Here is a 17,458-nt window from a genome sequence, read left to right as displayed (position 1 = left end):
GATACCGTTTGTGTCTCTCTCTCTCTCTCTCTCTCTCCCAGAGGTGTTCTCCCCATGGCCACTGGACGGCGACGTGAAGAAGGCCGGACACCTGTGGCAGAACCGGCAGCCCAACTTCCAGGCGGAGAAGGCCTTCAACGGCGCCGTGGCGACCCTGGAGCCCCACTGTGCCATCTGCACCCTGTTCTGCCCCTACACACAGGTCAGGGGCGGCCGAGGCCACGCTGTAGTCAGCTTTCAGCGCGTTCGCTCATTCCCTCGGGGAAACGACTCGTGGTGACTCGATGTTGATGTTGACGTTAGCGAACAAATAATCTTACACCCAATCGAAATGGACCCTATCAAGAAATATACTGATACAAGTTAGACAGTGGAACCAGACAGCAAAAATGAGGGGGTCCAGCTTGTGTTGACACCAGTGCCTTGCCCCCCCTCAGTTCCAGAAGGAGCCCCCCCCGGGGAGCGAGCCCCCCAACCAGACCCTCCCCGGCAGCCGCACGCGCCCCCTGGTCCCCGAGATGTGCTTCAGCGCCGGGCCCGACAACACGGAGCCCCTGCCCTCCCCCTCCCTGGTCGGGGAGGACGGAACCAGCCCCCTCCTGACCTGCGGCTGCTGCGACCTGCAGGTCCACGCCAGTGAGTACCCCCTCAGACCCAGGGGCCCCACCGGGGGAACCTGCCGGAAACGGTCAGAGAGCAAGACGGGAGAATGGATAGGAGGGGGGAGGGGGGGGGGGGGACGACGACATAATAACATGCCATTCCAGACAGGGCTATCAGCAGGTCCTGTATCCACCAGCCGCAAGCTGACTTCCTGACTGACTCCCACCATGTTTACCAAATATACCCCTCCCCCCCCCATTAGTAGCAATTCACCAAGGTAACGACCTGTGGATTCCCACTGTTGCGGATCCTCGCTCCACATTCGTCGCAATTCCCGCGACACCTACCCCACGCCCCCCCCCCCCTTCTCCCACAAGGAAGCGCACGCCAATCAAATCGTTCTAGCTAATTTGCTGCCGCTCAACCCGAACTCACTTTGAGGAGGATTGCGCCCCCCCCCCCCCCCCCCTCCAATACTGTCCCTCTGCAGAAACGAGAGGAGAAGGGGGGGGGGGGGATCACGTGGTCTCATCAGACACTCCTGAGTCTAAGCCGCGTAGCCAATTAGCTGTTAGCTTTTGCACCTAGGGGTCCGGTCTGTAATCGAAGGAGGGTTGGAACGCTCGCTCCAGCGCCCGGGGTGTGTGTGTTCAGGTGAACTAGACACTAGACACGAGGTCAATGGAATATTCATGGGGACTCTGGCAACAATCGTTCGGAAGGAAGACAAGGAAATGTTGTATTCTTATCAGTAGCGGTCTCTTATTGCGCTGGGCCGATTTTAAAGGAATTCATATTTTTTATACAAGTCGTCTACTGGTGTGTAATTGAAGTTTTTTTTTTTTCTCTCAGATTTTCTTTCATATGAAATGTATTCAGTGGCCTCCCTTCCAATTCCCAACACCCTATTATATCAGTTCAAGAAGTCATTATCTTGTAAGGCTTTGTAATTGCATGCATGCCTTAAACTAACACATTGAAACGGAATACATACCTCCCACCAAACCCTTTCACACACACACACACACACAACCAAACAAGGTCATACAAGGACATGCACCACACACACACACACACACACACACGGCTTGGATCTCCCCCTAAGGCCTATTGAGTAGATAGACAGAAGGCCACACCAGCCTGCGGAAGGTTCCGGACCGTGTTCAGGCCCCCGGGAGCCCTCCTGCTGGACGGGGTTCAGTCAAGGCCTGGGCCCACTGCACAGACGACCAGGCTCTCTGTTGGGAGCAGGCTCGAAAACTTTCCTCCTACTTACCCACTTGTTATTTTTTCTCGGGGAGATGGGTGTTGTTGTATAGTTGTTGTTTTTTGTTTTTTTTTCTTTTTTTGGGGGTGGGGGGGTGGGGGGAAGAAGGGACCAGGGAGTCTGTCAGCAGGGGCGCTTGCAAAGAGAAACAGCTTGTTAACAGTGTGTGGGTGTGTGTGTGTGTGACTGTCTTAGGATGTGTGCGAGTGTGTATCCTGGTTTGTTGTGTTCCTCCCCCCCCCCACCCCACCCGTTCTCAAGCTGTGTCGGATGCCGGCCAAACCCCTATTTTGGAGCGGCAGTAACTGCAGTTTGGCGGTTTGAAATCACAATACGAACATTGTTAGTGGCGCTCATGCTAATGGACGAGTTCAAGTGAAAAGCACGAGACAGCTCCGGGCTACGCTCGGAACGCGGAAGAAAACCACCATGTCAACGAGGAGGTGTAAGGCGCGCGCTCGTACACAACGATCGAAAGATGCTTGGTAGCGGTCCAGGCATGGGGGTTGACGTGTATAGAGAGCGCGAGCGCGCACACACACACACACGGGAGGCGCACACTCTCTCACAAACACACACGCGCTGGTGAGACACACGCGCACGCACACACACCCTACAGCCTCTCGGGTTCTTATTAGCACTCAAGCCAAGTGTGGGAACCCTGGACGGCCGGTTCATTATCCTTCCAGGATAGCGTTGGTCCGACTGGGAGAGAGAGGGAAGGTTGTTGCTAAGAGCACATGAAGCAGAAAGTAATCCTGTCAAAGGAGAAGCGTTCCCAGCGCTTGTGTATGCCATGTCGAGCTTTATTTGGCCCAATACAGCTCTTACCGTGGCAAACTTCTTTTCCTATAACATCCGTGTCGGGATTATCGGACTGTTTTCGAAGTGTTTCAATCCGTATTCTACGTTACTGGTGTAACGGAGCAAACTGTACGAGAAGCTTGGAAGCTCGGATTGTTAACCGCCCCATCGTCCTCTTTCTAACTTTCTCCCCCCCCCTCTCTCTCATTTGCTCTCTTTCGCACCCTCCCTCTCCTCCCTCCCTCTCGGTCTCTCGTCTCCCTCCCTCTCCTTCACCAGGCTGTTATGGTGTCAAGTCAGAGTCGGTAGACCAGAGCTGGATGTGCTCCAGGTGTTTAGCAGGCGCTCGGACCGCGGTGAGTACTCGACTCGCTCAAGCTCGACCTCAAGAAGGGGGGGGGGGGGGGTGAACCGAAACCGCGGGGTAAGACCCTAACCCATGGCTGTGTGTGTGTGTGTGTGTGTGTTTATCGTAGGAATGCTGTCTTTGCAGCCTAAGGGGAGGAGCTCTGAAGATGACGACAGACAACAGGTCAGTGTCCGAAAGCACGATTGCTTTCCTCCGAGCAACGTTTTGAAATATCTTTCCCTGGTTCCTCAAAGTCTGAATTCTCCAAAACGGCCTCCTCACCCACTCATTTGTTTGAGTAGAAAAAGACGAGACCGCCCACTGTGATTGAAAACATGGCCATCTAAGTTTTTTTTTCGCCACCGAGAGAACCAGCTAGCCGTCGCTAACCCGCCACACAGTTCTGTTTGCGTTCAGAACGCACACCCGCTCCCCCGTAGCGCTGTCCGTCGCACGGTTCCAGGGCCATAGCTCTGTGGCGCGTCTCGGCCCCCGGGCGATGGCGTCCGCGTGAGCAGGCTTGCTGTTAACGGGGCTCTTCCGTCGTCGCGTCCACAGGTGGGTGCACGTGATCTGTGCCATCGCCGTGGCCGAGGCCCGCTTCCTGGACCCCATCGCCAAGGAGCCGGTGGACGTTGGTTCCATTCCCGACACCAGGAAGAGCCTGGTGAGTCCCTCCCTCCTGTGTCTCTCTCTGCCTGTGTGTCTATACCTCCGTCTCCCTCTCTTACCCTCTACCTGTCTCCCTGTGTTGTTCTCTCTCTCTCCCCGTCTCTCTCTCTCTGCCTCCCCCTCTGTCTCTTTTTTGCCCTCCCCCCTCTCTTTCGCAGTCTTTCACCCTCCCCGCCTCTCTTGCTCTCTCCCTCAGTCTTCTTCGCTCGCTCTCTCTCTCTCTGTCTCGCTCTCTGTCCGTCTCCTCTCTCGCCCATATCAACTGTTTCGCCTCCTCCTCCCCTGCTTTCTCTCTCTCGTACTGTACATGTCGTATAAACCCACCCCCTTCTCTCCATCTCTCATTCTTTCTGTCACTCTCCCTCCCTCCCTCCCTCCACTCCCCCTGGATGGATGGATGGTGTATTTGCGCCGCGAGGAGGGAGAGGGGGTGGTAATGGATGGTCCGAACGGAACGGCAGAATAATCAGGTGTCATTTCTCACCGCGCTAAATGAACCACATTGATCCTTCAGGCCAGGGAGGCAATTTCCCCCCCCCCCCGCCCCCCCCCTTCGCCGCAGCGCCTTTCGAAACACCCAAATTCCTCCTTGCTCTCTCTCATCCCTCCCTCTGTCGCCCAGATCCGAGACCTGCCTCCAGTCAGCCCCGCCAGCATATTGTCACAGATCTACAAATACCTTTTACCTCTCTGACGACTGTCATTTGATGCTGCTTGCCGTCAAAGCTGGTTTCCCTCTGTCTCTCTCACCCTCTCTCTCTCACCCTCTCTCTCTCACCCTCTCTCTCTCTGCCTCTCTCTCTCTGCCTCTCTCGCTCTGCCTCTCTCGCTCTGCCTCTCTAGCCCGCTCCGACCAGGAGGAACAGGCAAAAGAGCTCGCTAACGATCTGGCTGATCAAACGTTTGGCAAACGGGTGTCGGCGAAAGTAACTCTTAAGACGACTGACGCTAGCGCTCTTTTTTTTGTTCCTTCTCTTTTCGTCTCGAGTAGATAGACAGGAGTTCAGGCGAATTGCCACCACTGCCAAGCTGAAATGGCACTTTGCCATTTTCATCGTTTCACGTCAGGTTGCTTCCGACTTTCCCTAGTGCATCGACATAAAGTAGACCTGCAAAGATGGACCAGCAAGGAGTCGGTCATCGCCTTACCGCTCATTGGTCAGATTTGACCCCCCATTTCCCGATGACTGAAGACGAGGATATTGCCAATGTTCATAAATCTCCGCCCTCGTCGCCGCCGCTGTGTCCGGTGGACCCCCACATGGGGGGAGGAGGAAGGAGGGGGGGAGGAAGGAAGGGGAGGGGGGGGAGGAAGGAGGGGGGAGGGGTAAGCTCCGCCCGGAGGAGCGGTCAATCAGAGCGCAGACAGGCGGGAGAAATATCTCCCTGCCAACGGCCCTATTGAGAGCTGTTGTACATTTTCGCCGCTCGGCCCGCCTAGAGAGCCAAAATGAAGTATTGACATTTTAATAAAGAATTTTTCGCCATCGATCTCCACCGGGCCGTGACGGAAGCGCAGAGCGAGATCTGTCGAGGGGAGGGGAGAGAGTGAGAGGAGAGAGGCTGTGTGTGTGGAGGGGGAAGAATGTGATGGAAGGAAGCGTGGGGGGGGGGGTTCGAAGCAACGGACAGTGTTTGGGTTGGAGAGGAGGCTCCAAACCAGAAGGAAGTGAGCGAGGAAAGCTCAGAGAGCCGTGCAGACAGCGTGAGAACAATAGAAATAGAGGGAAAAAACAACAGAAAGAGAGAAATTCACGTATTTTGAAATGAACCATAGAGCAGCTTGTTTAAAAAAAAAAAAAAAAAGTACAAAAGATACTTTCCAGAAACTGTATAGAAACTTCTGGAACGCCTACCGAGAAAAAGACTCGTCCGTGTGATTGTAGTGTCGTCCCCTCCCCCCCCCCCCCACACACACAATAACATGAGTCATTAAAGTGGCAGAAGTTGAACGCAAGTCTGCTCCTCAAACCTTTTCTGCTTCCTCCTTAAACCTTTCTCTGAACTTCTCTGGAATGTTCTATGCTGGCTTCTAATAACGACAAGACATCCTCACCTGAAGAACAAAGAAATCGACTTAAAGATGGCCCCTTTTTGTAACAAGTTATTTTGAAGAAAATGCATGAAGTGGCGCACTCGTTTTGGCTGTAGTGGCCGCACGCAGGGCCAGCTTGGACACTCACCCCCCATCTCTCCCGTCCTTCTCCAGAGATGCGTGTACTGCCACAAGTTCAGCAAGCAGCAGCCCCGCGGCGCCTGCATCCAGTGCTCCTACGAGAACTGCTCCACCTCCTTCCACGTCACCTGCGCCCACATCGCCGGCGTGCTCATGAGGCCGGCCGATTGGCCCTACGTGGTGTCCGTCACCTGCCACAAGCACAGGATGACCTATCCCAGGGTAAGGCTTCGCAGAGACGCGCTGGGCGGGGGGGGGTCGAGGGCCCACAGCACAAAACTGCCTCGACACATTCACAGCTACGTTCAGGAACATGCACTGGACCAAGTCATCCTAGAGTGTAGTCTGTGTGTGGTCTGTGAAGTGGACCTTAAGCCATCAGGAGTTAGATCTAACAGTCTGACATTGTTAGACATTTTGAGACGTCTGCACAGGGCTCAGAGGAGTGGTCTATGTAGTGCTTTTTCTTACACCCATGTATATATTTGTCCCATATGTAAGTGTGTGTGTGTGTGTGTGTGTGTGTATGATATATATGGCATATCATTTATATCTATCATTTGTATTATATATTCAAGATGCGGCAGAAGGAGCTGGGGATCGGTGACAAAGTGGTGGGTCGCTACAAGGACCGCTGCTACTACCCCTGCACCATCATCGGCACGGCAACGACCACCTGCTACGAGATCAACTTTGACGACGGCTCGTACTGCGACAACTTCTTCCCCGAGAACGTAGTGGTCAGTCCTCTCTCCTGTTCGGCCGGCCGGCCGCTCGATTGGCCCGGCGGCGTCGTTCAACTCGTTCCGGAGTTCGGTGACAGCTTGTTGCCGCTCAGATCTCTTTGTTATATCGCAGTAGAGATGCTCCGGCTAAATGACCCTCTTGTTGTCGTCCCTCCTCCCTTTCGCCTCCTCCATTTCCTCCTCCTCCTCGACCCATCTCTCCCCTGCTTCCCCGCGACCCTCCTCCCCCTCCTCCCCGCCCCGTCTCTCCCCTGCTTCTGCGTGGCCCCCCTCCCGGCCCCCAGAGTCACGACTGTCTCCAGAACGGCCCCCCAGAAGAGGGCGAGGTCACCGTGGTCCACACTGCCGACGGCCAGGTGGTCAACGCCTCCTTCGTCAGGGAGCACGTCCACAAACACTACCAGGTAAGGGGAGAGCGGACACACAGACACACACACGGGTTCAACTGGCCTTCCCGCGACGCACGCAACCAAAACACGCTCTCCATTCTCCGACCGTACTTAAAAATGGGATCGTCTTTATCGCGACGAAAGGATAGAGGGTTAGCCCCCTGGAACCACCCATCTCTATGGCGGTGGGATTTCTGGTCCGTCGGGGGCACAGAGCTTCACAGAGGTGTGAAGCTCTGAGGCAAGCTGGGTGTTCCTCTGAACTGGCACACGATTCCCATACAGAGACCAGGCGTTTTGTGTTATGGCTGTCTCTCTCTCTTAGTGTGTCTCTGTATGTCTCTCTATCTCTCTCTTTCTTTCTAACACACGCAAAAAAATCTCAAAACACATCGGTAGTCATCTCACACACCCAGCCAGTACGAACACAGTTTCTTCACACAACAGATCGTTCAAAACAGTGCCCGTTTGGCTGTTTATTAAAAGTTGCAGTGTGCTTTGGTGATTTGTTTTCTTTGAATGGTGTGTGTTTGTGTCTGTGTGCATTCTTCTGGGTAGCACCCATTTTGTTCTCCCCCTATTGTGCGTCGCTCTTTCCAGACACCTATTTTCGAATATAATAGCAACACTTGAATGGGGAAAAAAAAACAACAACAAAAAACAACTTTATATCTCGGCAGTGTTAACATTTTTACCCACCACCCCACTCTCCCCCTCATCCCTCCCTCCCTCCACCTCCCTGTCTTATCGTCTGGGAGCTGTCGGTTTGTGCCGGCGCTGAGCCATTAGCGTCGCGGAATTGTGCTTTAGTAAAAGCAAAACAAGCCTCCAGCTGCTCTGCTTGTCAGGGGTCACAAGCTTGACCTTGTCGACATTTTTTACGTTTATTTTGTAATTTTTTATTATTTTTATTTTTTACCATCACCCACCACCACCGCAATATTTATCCCCCCCCCCTATGCTAATGAGGCTAGTGTCCTATTATCTCACTGCCACTGTGCTGCACCCACTAATCACCGACGTAGATCGGTTTGCGTACTGAAATACACACATCCTCGACCTTAACTTTTTCCCTGAGGTTTATTCTCCATTTTTATCGCTGTCCAATTTTTCCTGCTTTAACAACATCTCACCTCCTGCCGCTCCAGGTGGAGTTCCAGGACCACACCCAGATGTTAATGAAGCACAGCGAGATCCACTCTCTGGACCAGGAACTGCCCAAGAGGGTCCGAGCGCGTCTGGTAGGTCACCCCCGGCACCACACACCCAGGGAGGGATGAGGAGCGAGGGAGGGAGAGATGGGGAAGGTTGGAGACATGGTGGCAAAGGGGAAGGGGAGACCTTTTGAGACAAGTTCAACAAAGGAGACGGGTGCAGATTTACAGGAGAGCACTTGTCCTGCCTACGAACAACATGAGTGGGTCGTGTAGGCAAGTTACGTGGCAGACGATGCTGGGATCGTGTCTTGAGGGATGAGAGGGGATTGCGACGGGTCTTCACCCCCTGTTTTTTTCTTTCCTTTGCTCCAGGCCATGCCCGTCAACGAATCCGAAGACGAAGCGCAAGCTGCCAAGAAGCTTTGCCTGCCCTCTGAACCCCCCTCGGCACCGCCTCAGACCCCCATGGACACAACGGAGCACCGTCCCTGCCCCCCAGCCCTGGGCCTCCCGTTGGCCCAGCCAGCACCAGCACACCACAGTATTAGCTCCCCCATCCCAGCCTCTCAGCTGACGACCTATCCCACCCCCCGGGGCGACTCCTCCGCCGTGCCCGAGTCCGCCCCTGCGCCCAGCTATGACCCCTCGCTCCTTGACGCTACCCTGACCCAGGACCCCGTCCTGTTGGCCTTCACCCAGCCCCTGCCGTTATCCGGCGGCTACACGCCAAGCAGCGGCTACGTGTCGTACATGGAGACGCTGCTCAACTCCCACTTCCCCTCTCAGGATCCACCCTTGGCCCGTCCGGATGAGGGCCAAGGGCCAGTGTATTAAGAGAGTCCAGATGTCGAGCATGGGCTATGCCAACATTGGCCATAGCATCTGAGGCTACGCAAGCTAACAGCGGATATGCTAACGGCTGCCGTGCTAACGCCAGTTGATACGGGGCATCCCTTACGCAGTCTGGTGCTCAGTGCTTCGAGGAGTTAAAAGGAAGGTTGGCGGAGGGGGATAGAACACTCTTGTTGTCGTTGCATGTCCTCTTTTTTGTTCTTTTTCCGTCTTTGTGGCTAGCCTGCTCTGAAACAGCAGCAGCAGCACCTCGTGAGGAGAGATGACTCTGCTCCACTCTCTGTGTGGCTCCTCCATTGTGCCAGACTGTGTAAACTCTAGGGACTTGAACAACCATCAACACCATACCTCTCTGCATCATTAATAATGAAACACTTTGCATAGGTTTTATAGGAAGCAGTCTAATTATAACCCCATGGCCACAGGGCATGTGAAGTCCTAGTTCCTAAGCCTGTTAGTTATTCAATACATTTACCAGCAACAAATCTATTTTTGAAGCAAGGCAAACATGGGTCGCCAACTGATGGAAAAAGAAAATGTAATTGTTGGCATATATTTGTGTCCAGTGTCAGTGTGAGGTATTTCATTTTGGAGGAGATGAGAACTGATCATGGTGTATGGGTATTTAAATGTCTAGTGTCACATATTGATATAATATTTGTACAAAGGAAAAGCATATGTTGAATGCCCGTTAATCTTGTCTGCAGAAACATTGGATTTTGTGAAGATGTCTTGCAGTAGTTCTGGAATGTGACCTTGTATCAATGACGTATACCAAACTGGTCATTTTCAGCTCTTGTTTTCCAAAACCAGACTTTTCTGGGTTCTTTTGTAGCATTCTTCGTAAAAAAAATAATACATTTTGATGTTATATACTATTCAATTTGCTGTTTTTATCACTGTATACTTTCTAAACTTATTTTGTTAATATATGAAACGACTTCACTGACTAAGAAATAAGTTTCATTATAAAATTGACAATTATTTTTGCAAGTTTTAGAGATTGAATTTCTACTCTGGTAAGCATACAAAATCAACTTAAAATGTTTTCAAAATGGTGTGTTGCGATCTTACAAAGTGCTACAGGGATTTAGGACTACTGAGAAAGTGTAGAACTCATTGTGCTGCATTGTACTTAATTACATTTCATCTGTATGCAAATCAAATGTCTGTCATACTAGCCATGTCTATTTTTTTGTCATCACGACAATACGTCGACAAGTCCATGTTCAAATGTTCAAACCCACCACGACAAGGGTCTATTTCATAGAAATAAATACTGGGTTGCAAGGGGTGGCCGGCTTCCAGCATTTGCTGCCATATTTTCATATTTTCTGTCTCCCTTCCTTCCGTCATTGCTCCGTCCTCGCCCAGCCTGCTTTGCTCCCCCCAACATCCTGCCAGGATGTGACTTTGCTCTAATGGAGCGATTGCGCTCAGCGGAGGTATAACTACCACTATTACCACTCCTCCTCGCCATTGCCTCCCCCGCTATGACACCCAGACAGCAGCCTTTGTCCGTGTAGCCGGAGAGAAGGGGCGACAACCGGCCGCCGTCGGCTCTCAAACGCCACGCTGTCGCGAGCTGCACTTGAAAGGAGAGAGGAGAGGGCAGATTGTGGCTCATGTCAAGGGGGTTTCTGGGTTCATAATTTTTTCAGTCTCTCAACAACCTTTAGGTCCTCGCGAAGGCTTCATTTGTACTTCAGAGATGCATAGACCTGGTGTGTGCTTCTTGAATGACATAGATACTGAGCTGGAAGAATCTTCTGGAGTATGATGGAGCCTTCTTTAGGTACTCCTCTTGTTTGAAGATCAACGGAAAACAAAGTAAATGCTTAACAAGAATATTTCCCCAAGAACTATGTGCTTAATAATTGGAAATATTTCCACCCCAGGGATAGGCATACGTGTTTTTACATTTAGTCATTTAGCAGACGCTCTTATCCAGAGCGACTTACAGTAAGTACGGGGACATTCCCCCGAGGCAAGTAGGGTGAAGTGCCTTGCCCAAGGACACAACGTCATATTGCACAGCGGGGAATTCTTCCGGCAACCTTCTGATTACTAGCCCGACTCCCTCAACACTCAGCCATCTGACTCCCGCGAGGAAGACCAAGTCAACATCACAAGTGTTGCAGTTGTTTGGGCTGCGGTGTCTGATAGCTACTCGATGGCATCGCGGCTTCGTCAGCCATGCTGGAGAGTGTGCTCCCCCCACCCACCCTCCAGTCAACACTCCTGTGGGTGATGTCGCTCGTCTTAGTGCGTCATTGGCTGGAATGTGAGAGACTAGACGGAGCACTGCAAGAAACAGTTTGTGTTTCTTTTACTTGCAAGTCACATGGTGTGTGTGTGTGTGTCCGCCACATGAGGTATCTCCGTATGTAAATACCTCCACCACCCTGTATGGACATATGTAAAAAGGTGTATTTTTAGAAACGGGATGTTTGATCTTGCGAGGGCCCTCACTGTATGGTGCTCCAAGTATCTCATCACGATTGGATTCAGCTGTGCTGATGGGAGTCACCGCTGCCTCCAAATGAATGCAGGTCGCTTCCCCCGCCCGCCCCCCCATCCTTCAGCCAGCTATTACTTACCCCCCTGTGAAGGGAGGCTGTGGGTAATAAGTGGTGATAGGGGAAGAAAGGGGACTGGTGTGTGTGTGTGTGTGTGTGAGGTGGTTTTCATGGCCTAGTATTCGGTGACATTTCGCCAGAGCGTAGCAGCACTTCAGCTACAAGGCTTGTTTTCATCCCTCGTACTCGGCCTCGTGTAGCCTTGCACACGCGCCGCTGTTTTGAAGTCTGCAGATGAAACGCTGCTGAAAATGTACTTGGGGCCAAGGTCTCACCAGCAGAACCATCCATTCCTCTGAGTTGGGGGAGCCAGGAGGAGGCGGGGGTGGGGGGGGGGGGGTCTAGTTGTTTGAAGTGAACGAGGCTCTCTAATTAAAGCCGGCAAAGTGGGTAGACGGGACCAGAGTTGGGGCGGCCAATGCGGGGTGGAGGGCGACGAGAGCAAGACTTGGACGTGTGGGCAGACGCGTCCTGTGGGCATGGCGGGTCTTGGTGTCATGTCACGAACACGCACACACACAAGCTGGCACTGCGGGTGGCTGGGCTGCAACGCCCTCCCCAGAGCTGCCATTAACATTCCAAAGTGGCTCTTACACTGTCGCAACGGTGCTGGCAACTCGCCAGCTCTGCAATTACCCTAACAGGAACGACATTTTTTTTTCTTTATTAGTTTGAACCCATCCAGGGGTAAAAGCAACCGATAAGTGGGACTGGAAAGGACAAATCAGCAATGTTATTAGGGCCCCCAACCTGTACTCGGACTGAGAAAAATATATATGACGGGGCAAACAGATGTTAGTCCATCCGCGCCATGTTACTTTTGGTGAGCCGCGAGTTGTAAACTCTCTTTTATCAATCTGTTGGAGATGAGAGAACTGGTGTCATTTATATTCAGAAGAGATAAGCTGTGCTTTAATGGGCCACACTTGGAGTTTGGAATTAGGAATGAAATGGCTTCGTCATAGGAGAGGGAGAGCAGCCGGGGAGTGAGGGCACAAAGTTGAGATGAACAAAACTGCTGGTAAGTGTGGACCTAATTAATGAAGTGCATCCTTATCCAGTCACGGTAGACAAACAAATGACTGCTCCCTCAAAGCCCTTAATTGGCCCATTAGTCTTACAGCGACTGCAGACTTTCTCTGCATATACCACATGCTTCCTATTTCTTTTGCTCCCTTTCTAAGACGACCTGCATTTATGGGGGACATGCTAGGCTACTGCGTTGTGTTACAACCCAACACTCCCTCCTGGTTTTGGCTCTCACACATGCTTGTTCTCTTGGTCTTTTTTCTCACCCTTCCCTGTTACAATTATGTTTTGAGGAAATGAATGCGAGTGTTAAGTTTATTTGGAAAGTCTCGAAACAAAAATGCAATGCAACACAACAATTGGTGCGTTTGAACAAAGAACCTTCCTCCCGAGGAACTTGTATCATACAATTCTGAGTATTAAACACACATATGACCTGCTTTTCCTTCATTTTGCCTTACCTACTTGGCTGGCTCTTTTCTATTGGTTCACAACGTGGGTATTATTTACAGTGCTTGACGTAGCAAAAAGCCGTTGCTATGCGGTGCAAGCCATTGAAACTAATGGGTTGTGTCTGAAAGGGCCAAAAGAGGTTGACTGAATCTAATTCCAGGAATATCTGTGTGTCTGGCTCTTTGTCTCTGCGTATGTGGCACAATTATCTGAAAAACTGGACACTATGAAGTTGAAATGTGGCAGGAGTATGGCTCAGGCAGGCCCCAAGGACGTGCAGTGTTGACTGTTTGCGACCAATATACATATGCGACATATGGCCTAATTAGGCTACATAAGTGGCTTTGCCGCCTACAGCGTTCACTACACTTGTGTTCCTTGAAAACTCTGACCGAAGGTTGGGAAGCACGAACAAGAAGAATCACAGTCTGAAATATGTGGGCCTACCACGGACACTGCACTAGTTACAATCAGCAGAGTCTAGTAACAGAAGAATTTGATGTGAGTGTTGTATCGCTACAGAGACATCCTGTAGATATCATTAACTTAATGTAACTGTCATTCCTGTGTTAGTTTGCATGCTTCTTTAGGCGACGTTTGACCCAATCTTATTTCTCCTCCGGCTCCCTCTCCCTCGCTGGCATCTTGTTCTGCGCTTTACTCCCTCGGCTAATTCGGCAACTTAAAATCTCATTTCAGACACAATTAGCCTTTAGCCTGTGGAGAATTCCGCCCCGGTGTTTTTTTCCCCCCCTTTATTTCGTGTAAATTCTTCGTTTGCCCTGCCGATAAAGATCCTTGTCGGACCAGGGAAAAGAGTTCTCTGATCGCTTTGCAGAGAAAAATCACATTATAGGCGTTCAAACCCTCCATTAGGAGAGGGTATAGCTCCTGGTAAAACCTCCGGTTCATGCGGGCTCGGGTTATCCATGCGGACGAACCCTTTCAACCACCCCCCCCCCCCCCCCCCTCAAGTAGTTTTAATTAGAATTCAAAAGATTAAGAATTTCTAGAGGTACCAAACTCATTTCTATAAATAGCTCAAGGGCTGTTGAAACAACTTCAGGAAAAAACGTGAAGATCTGTAGGCTACACAGATGATGCATCAATGAACCTTGCTTACTGGTCATTTGGTGAGAAAAGTTGAGTCCATTGTTAACGTCTGTCACAAAAGTATCTAGCTCCGTTATCTCCTTCAATAGCAATACCCTAACATAGGCCTACATAGCTAGGCTCAAACTCAGTTAACCAAACATCTGTCACACAAAACATGGTGAGGGAGCCGTGTCTGCCACATTAAACCTACCACAGAACTCCTCTCACCTGCCGGTGTAGGCAGGATCACCTTCCAGTCCCTTAAAGCAGCCTTTCTCCACCTGGCTCCACAATACCACTGCTATTCATGCTTAAGATTAGTGTTCCTCAACCCTGGTCCTCAGGGACCCCCTGTTCTGCATGTCAGATGTTTCCCTGCTCCGGCACACCTCGTTCAAATGGATGACTCATCCATCTGCAATGTCCCTGAAGTCTGATAACGACCCGTTCATTGGAATCAGGTGTGTCGGAGAGACGGAAGCCTGGAAAACATGCAGGGCAGTGTGCGCTGAAGACCAGGGTTGAGACTTGGCTGCCTTCATCAACGCTCGACTCCCTCGGTTGCCATTTGAGTGTGAAATAGTGCATTGTTGGTGACACGGGAACTTTCCCGTCATCAGTTCCTGTTCAGGCCCCCCAGTGTCTTCGCTCAACTCCTTGCTAATGAATGCAGAGTGGAGGTGAGGAAGCGAGTGACGGCCTACGCTGGAGATGAGCGGAAACTAAGAGCTGGGAGCCCCTGGAGGTGGGACTTAAAGACACCACCATGGAAGAAGAATTGGAAGAAGGGAAACGAAAGGCAGCAAGGAGGGAAAACTGCACCAGGTAGGTCCTTCATTAATCGCCGAGGGCGAAACTGCGGAACCAGGTGTTTGATACATTGACTCTTCTCCACTACCTGTGGTTCTGGAACTCAACTGAGTTAACTATGTCATGTTAGTACTTTCGTTACCATCATCCCTCTGCCACTATGCACTCCTCAGTCTATTAATAGGTCCGCAGTGTAGTCATATCAAATGTTGAGTGAAGGAATATCACCCCTGTAAGAAATGCACTTGGAGACGATAGTGAGATACAAAACTGCCTTGGCTTGACAACTGACATTCAAGGTGACATTCTTTATTAACAAAATGGGGAACACTCCCTGGGTGGTTGCTGGGGGAGGGGGCAGGGGACCCCCACGTCACCCCACTAAATGAATCATCTTTCAGACCTTTTGCCTGTGAATGCCTGCAATGCAGTGGAGAAGACTATATGACAACAACAATGTTCGACGTAACTGGCCCTTGTAACAGTACAACTGACCCCAGCTTGGCCTCCCCATTTGAAATGGTCCAGGACGTCCCCAGGAACGCTCACACATGTCAAATCCTGACGCGAACATGTGATGTCGTGTGTGCACTGCAGACACGATATCAGTCATGCCAGGGACATCCTTTCTTGAGCAGGAGCCTGCATTTTGTGTGTATTTTTCTCTCGGCGGGAGTGGTAATTAAAAATAAGGCGAAGGAGGGGAAAAGAAAACACTTTCTCCGCGTTAATTAACCGCCGCGGAACAGTCGCGCGCCTCCACCAACAGCACTGCAGGAACTGATTTGAATAAAATTGAATTTAATCAGTGTGCAGAGAAAAGGAGAGAGAAGAGCGCGATAGAGCAGGGGAAATATTTGCAGCCGCCTCGGTCAATATTACATGAAAGGAGAATTAAACACGCAAACATGTTCCCTCTGCATGACAGGATAGGACAGGTATTCATTTGATCAACCGGCGGATGGGTAGCTTTTGAAAGAAAAATCATCACCTCAGATTGCTTCTCGCTCACTTTCCCCCCCCCCCCGACGTGTTGTGTGTCCACACCTCATTCCGTCTCCCTCTCTCTCCCATCCATTATTACAGGAGCCCTTCACTCTTGTTCCCTCACTCTTCTGACTCCTCTTTCCATTTTGGTACTAAATGGGTACTTTCAACTTGAAATCGCAAATCTGAGCACACGCTTTTGTTGGAAGATGTCTCAAGGGCTTGACGTCCACCTTTGCCTGAGGCACCCGATATGACAGTCATAGAACTGTCTTTCCTGCCAAATGCATGTAGTAGGAGGAGGAGGCGGGGCGCACGTACAGATGATCTGATTTGCCTGTCCTGCCACAGATTGCACCCCAGGAGAATAGGGACCTACGTGTTGCAGCCCGTCTTATTTCCTGTCAGTGCTCCTTCCTGTCTGTCTCGCTTTCTCCCTCCCCCTCGTTATCACACCCAATATTTCCACCTCCTCCGCGTCGACCGGCGCCCCCTTTGGCAGGACGTGTTGTTTTTGTCGCTAATTGAAAGCCACCGAACGCTACCTCCCAGACAATACACTTTATCAACCTTCCATTTCCAAAGGGGACTTAATCTCATTTAAGCTGTGCCTTGTTTTCCAGGACCTGCTTAATTCATTACTGGGGCTTTCGTTGGGGGAGAAGGCAGCACACAGTCCAACCTGCTCTCTTCTTCCTGAACCACCACACAGCTTAATAAATGGGACTGGGCATTCACATAATTAAAACCAAGATGGTCGGACATAACTCTTAATTAAGCGTTAATGCGATTAAAACGAGATAGCGGGATGGGGTTCCTTATTTTAAGGGAAAGAGAGGTCCTTTTGTAATGAGGTGATTCATGTTCACGGAGGAGGGGGGGGGTATAATTGGCTGGGGGGGGGGGGGGGGGGGGGTCTGTGTGGGTCTCATGTCTCTCTGCAGTAGAATCCCTTTTTTCACCTGTTGTTTTTCAAAGGAGATTGTGAACACGTTCTGCTTTTTTTTTTCCCGATTCCTTGCCTCGATTCAAGCAAGTATGACATTGATGGGGATTCGATGAACAGGCACACACACAGAACATTGCCAGTCTTGGACCCACTGGGCACAGCAGTAGATTTAACACTTGACCAATCTCTGGCAAAAGTTGTCCTCAATTTGCAGTCGGGGATGGTAGGGTCCAGTTGGAGATTTTCTTTCCCCCCGTCTCGATAAAGCTTCAGCTCTTGTGATGGTTCAAACTGGATGGCTCTCCATCAGTGCTCCCTGACTAAGCTGGCACGGTGAGACTAGCACCACGGAACCAGCCAGAAGCGCCTGGCAAAATCTCTTCAGAGGGCAGAGGGAGGCAGGCAGAGGAAGAGGACGTGCCGTGCAGAACGCGGACTGATTTGCGTCACACGAGCCTCCGGGGTCTGCTTGTGCTATCCATGTGGCGAAGGGGCTGTTGTCCTTTATTTCCCTTTTCTCTATCACTCGGTCTCTCTCTCT

The 17,458-nt window shown here is 51.1% G+C and overlaps 1 protein-coding gene and 1 long non-coding RNA gene across 4 annotated transcripts in view; both read left to right on the top strand.

Annotated features, from left to right (window-relative positions):
• kdm4b (lysine (K)-specific demethylase 4B) overlaps positions 1-10,335 on the top strand; it is a 37,981-nt gene extending 27,646 nt beyond the window's left edge. The window contains exons 13-22 of the mRNA XM_084676052.1: positions 42-202; positions 438-636; positions 2,954-3,030; positions 3,151-3,206; positions 3,582-3,690; positions 5,905-6,093; positions 6,450-6,611; positions 6,902-7,021; positions 8,155-8,247; positions 8,536-10,335. Of these exons, the coding sequence (XP_084532178.1) occupies positions 42-202; positions 438-636; positions 2,954-3,030; positions 3,151-3,206; positions 3,582-3,690; positions 5,905-6,093; positions 6,450-6,611; positions 6,902-7,021; positions 8,155-8,247; positions 8,536-8,997 (1,628 nt within the window). The 3' untranslated portion in view covers positions 8,998-10,335. The remainder of the gene's footprint in view (positions 1-41; positions 203-437; positions 637-2,953; positions 3,031-3,150; positions 3,207-3,581; positions 3,691-5,904; positions 6,094-6,449; positions 6,612-6,901; positions 7,022-8,154; positions 8,248-8,535) is intronic.
• Positions 10,336-13,286: 2,951 nt separating this feature from the next.
• LOC146254703 (uncharacterized) overlaps positions 13,287-17,458 on the top strand; it is a 103,662-nt gene continuing 99,490 nt past the window's right edge. For 2 of the 3 annotated variants that reach the window (XR_014731436.1, XR_014731434.1), the window contains exons 1-2: positions 13,287-13,577; positions 14,792-14,996. This is a non-coding gene — a long non-coding RNA (uncharacterized LOC146254703). Of the gene's footprint in view, positions 13,578-14,791; positions 14,997-15,382; positions 15,457-17,458 lie in introns of those variants that run through there. The other variant, XR_014731435.1, reaches the window with a different exon arrangement.

Source organism: Hypomesus nipponensis, chromosome 16, assembly GCF_054491055.1.
Source record: "Hypomesus nipponensis isolate SF chromosome 16, ASM5449105v1, whole genome shotgun sequence".
Lineage (NCBI taxonomy): Eukaryota > Metazoa > Chordata > Actinopteri > Osmeriformes > Osmeridae > Hypomesus > Hypomesus nipponensis.
Note: the sequence above shows the minus strand (reverse complement) of the source record. Positions and strands in the feature narration are given on the sequence as shown.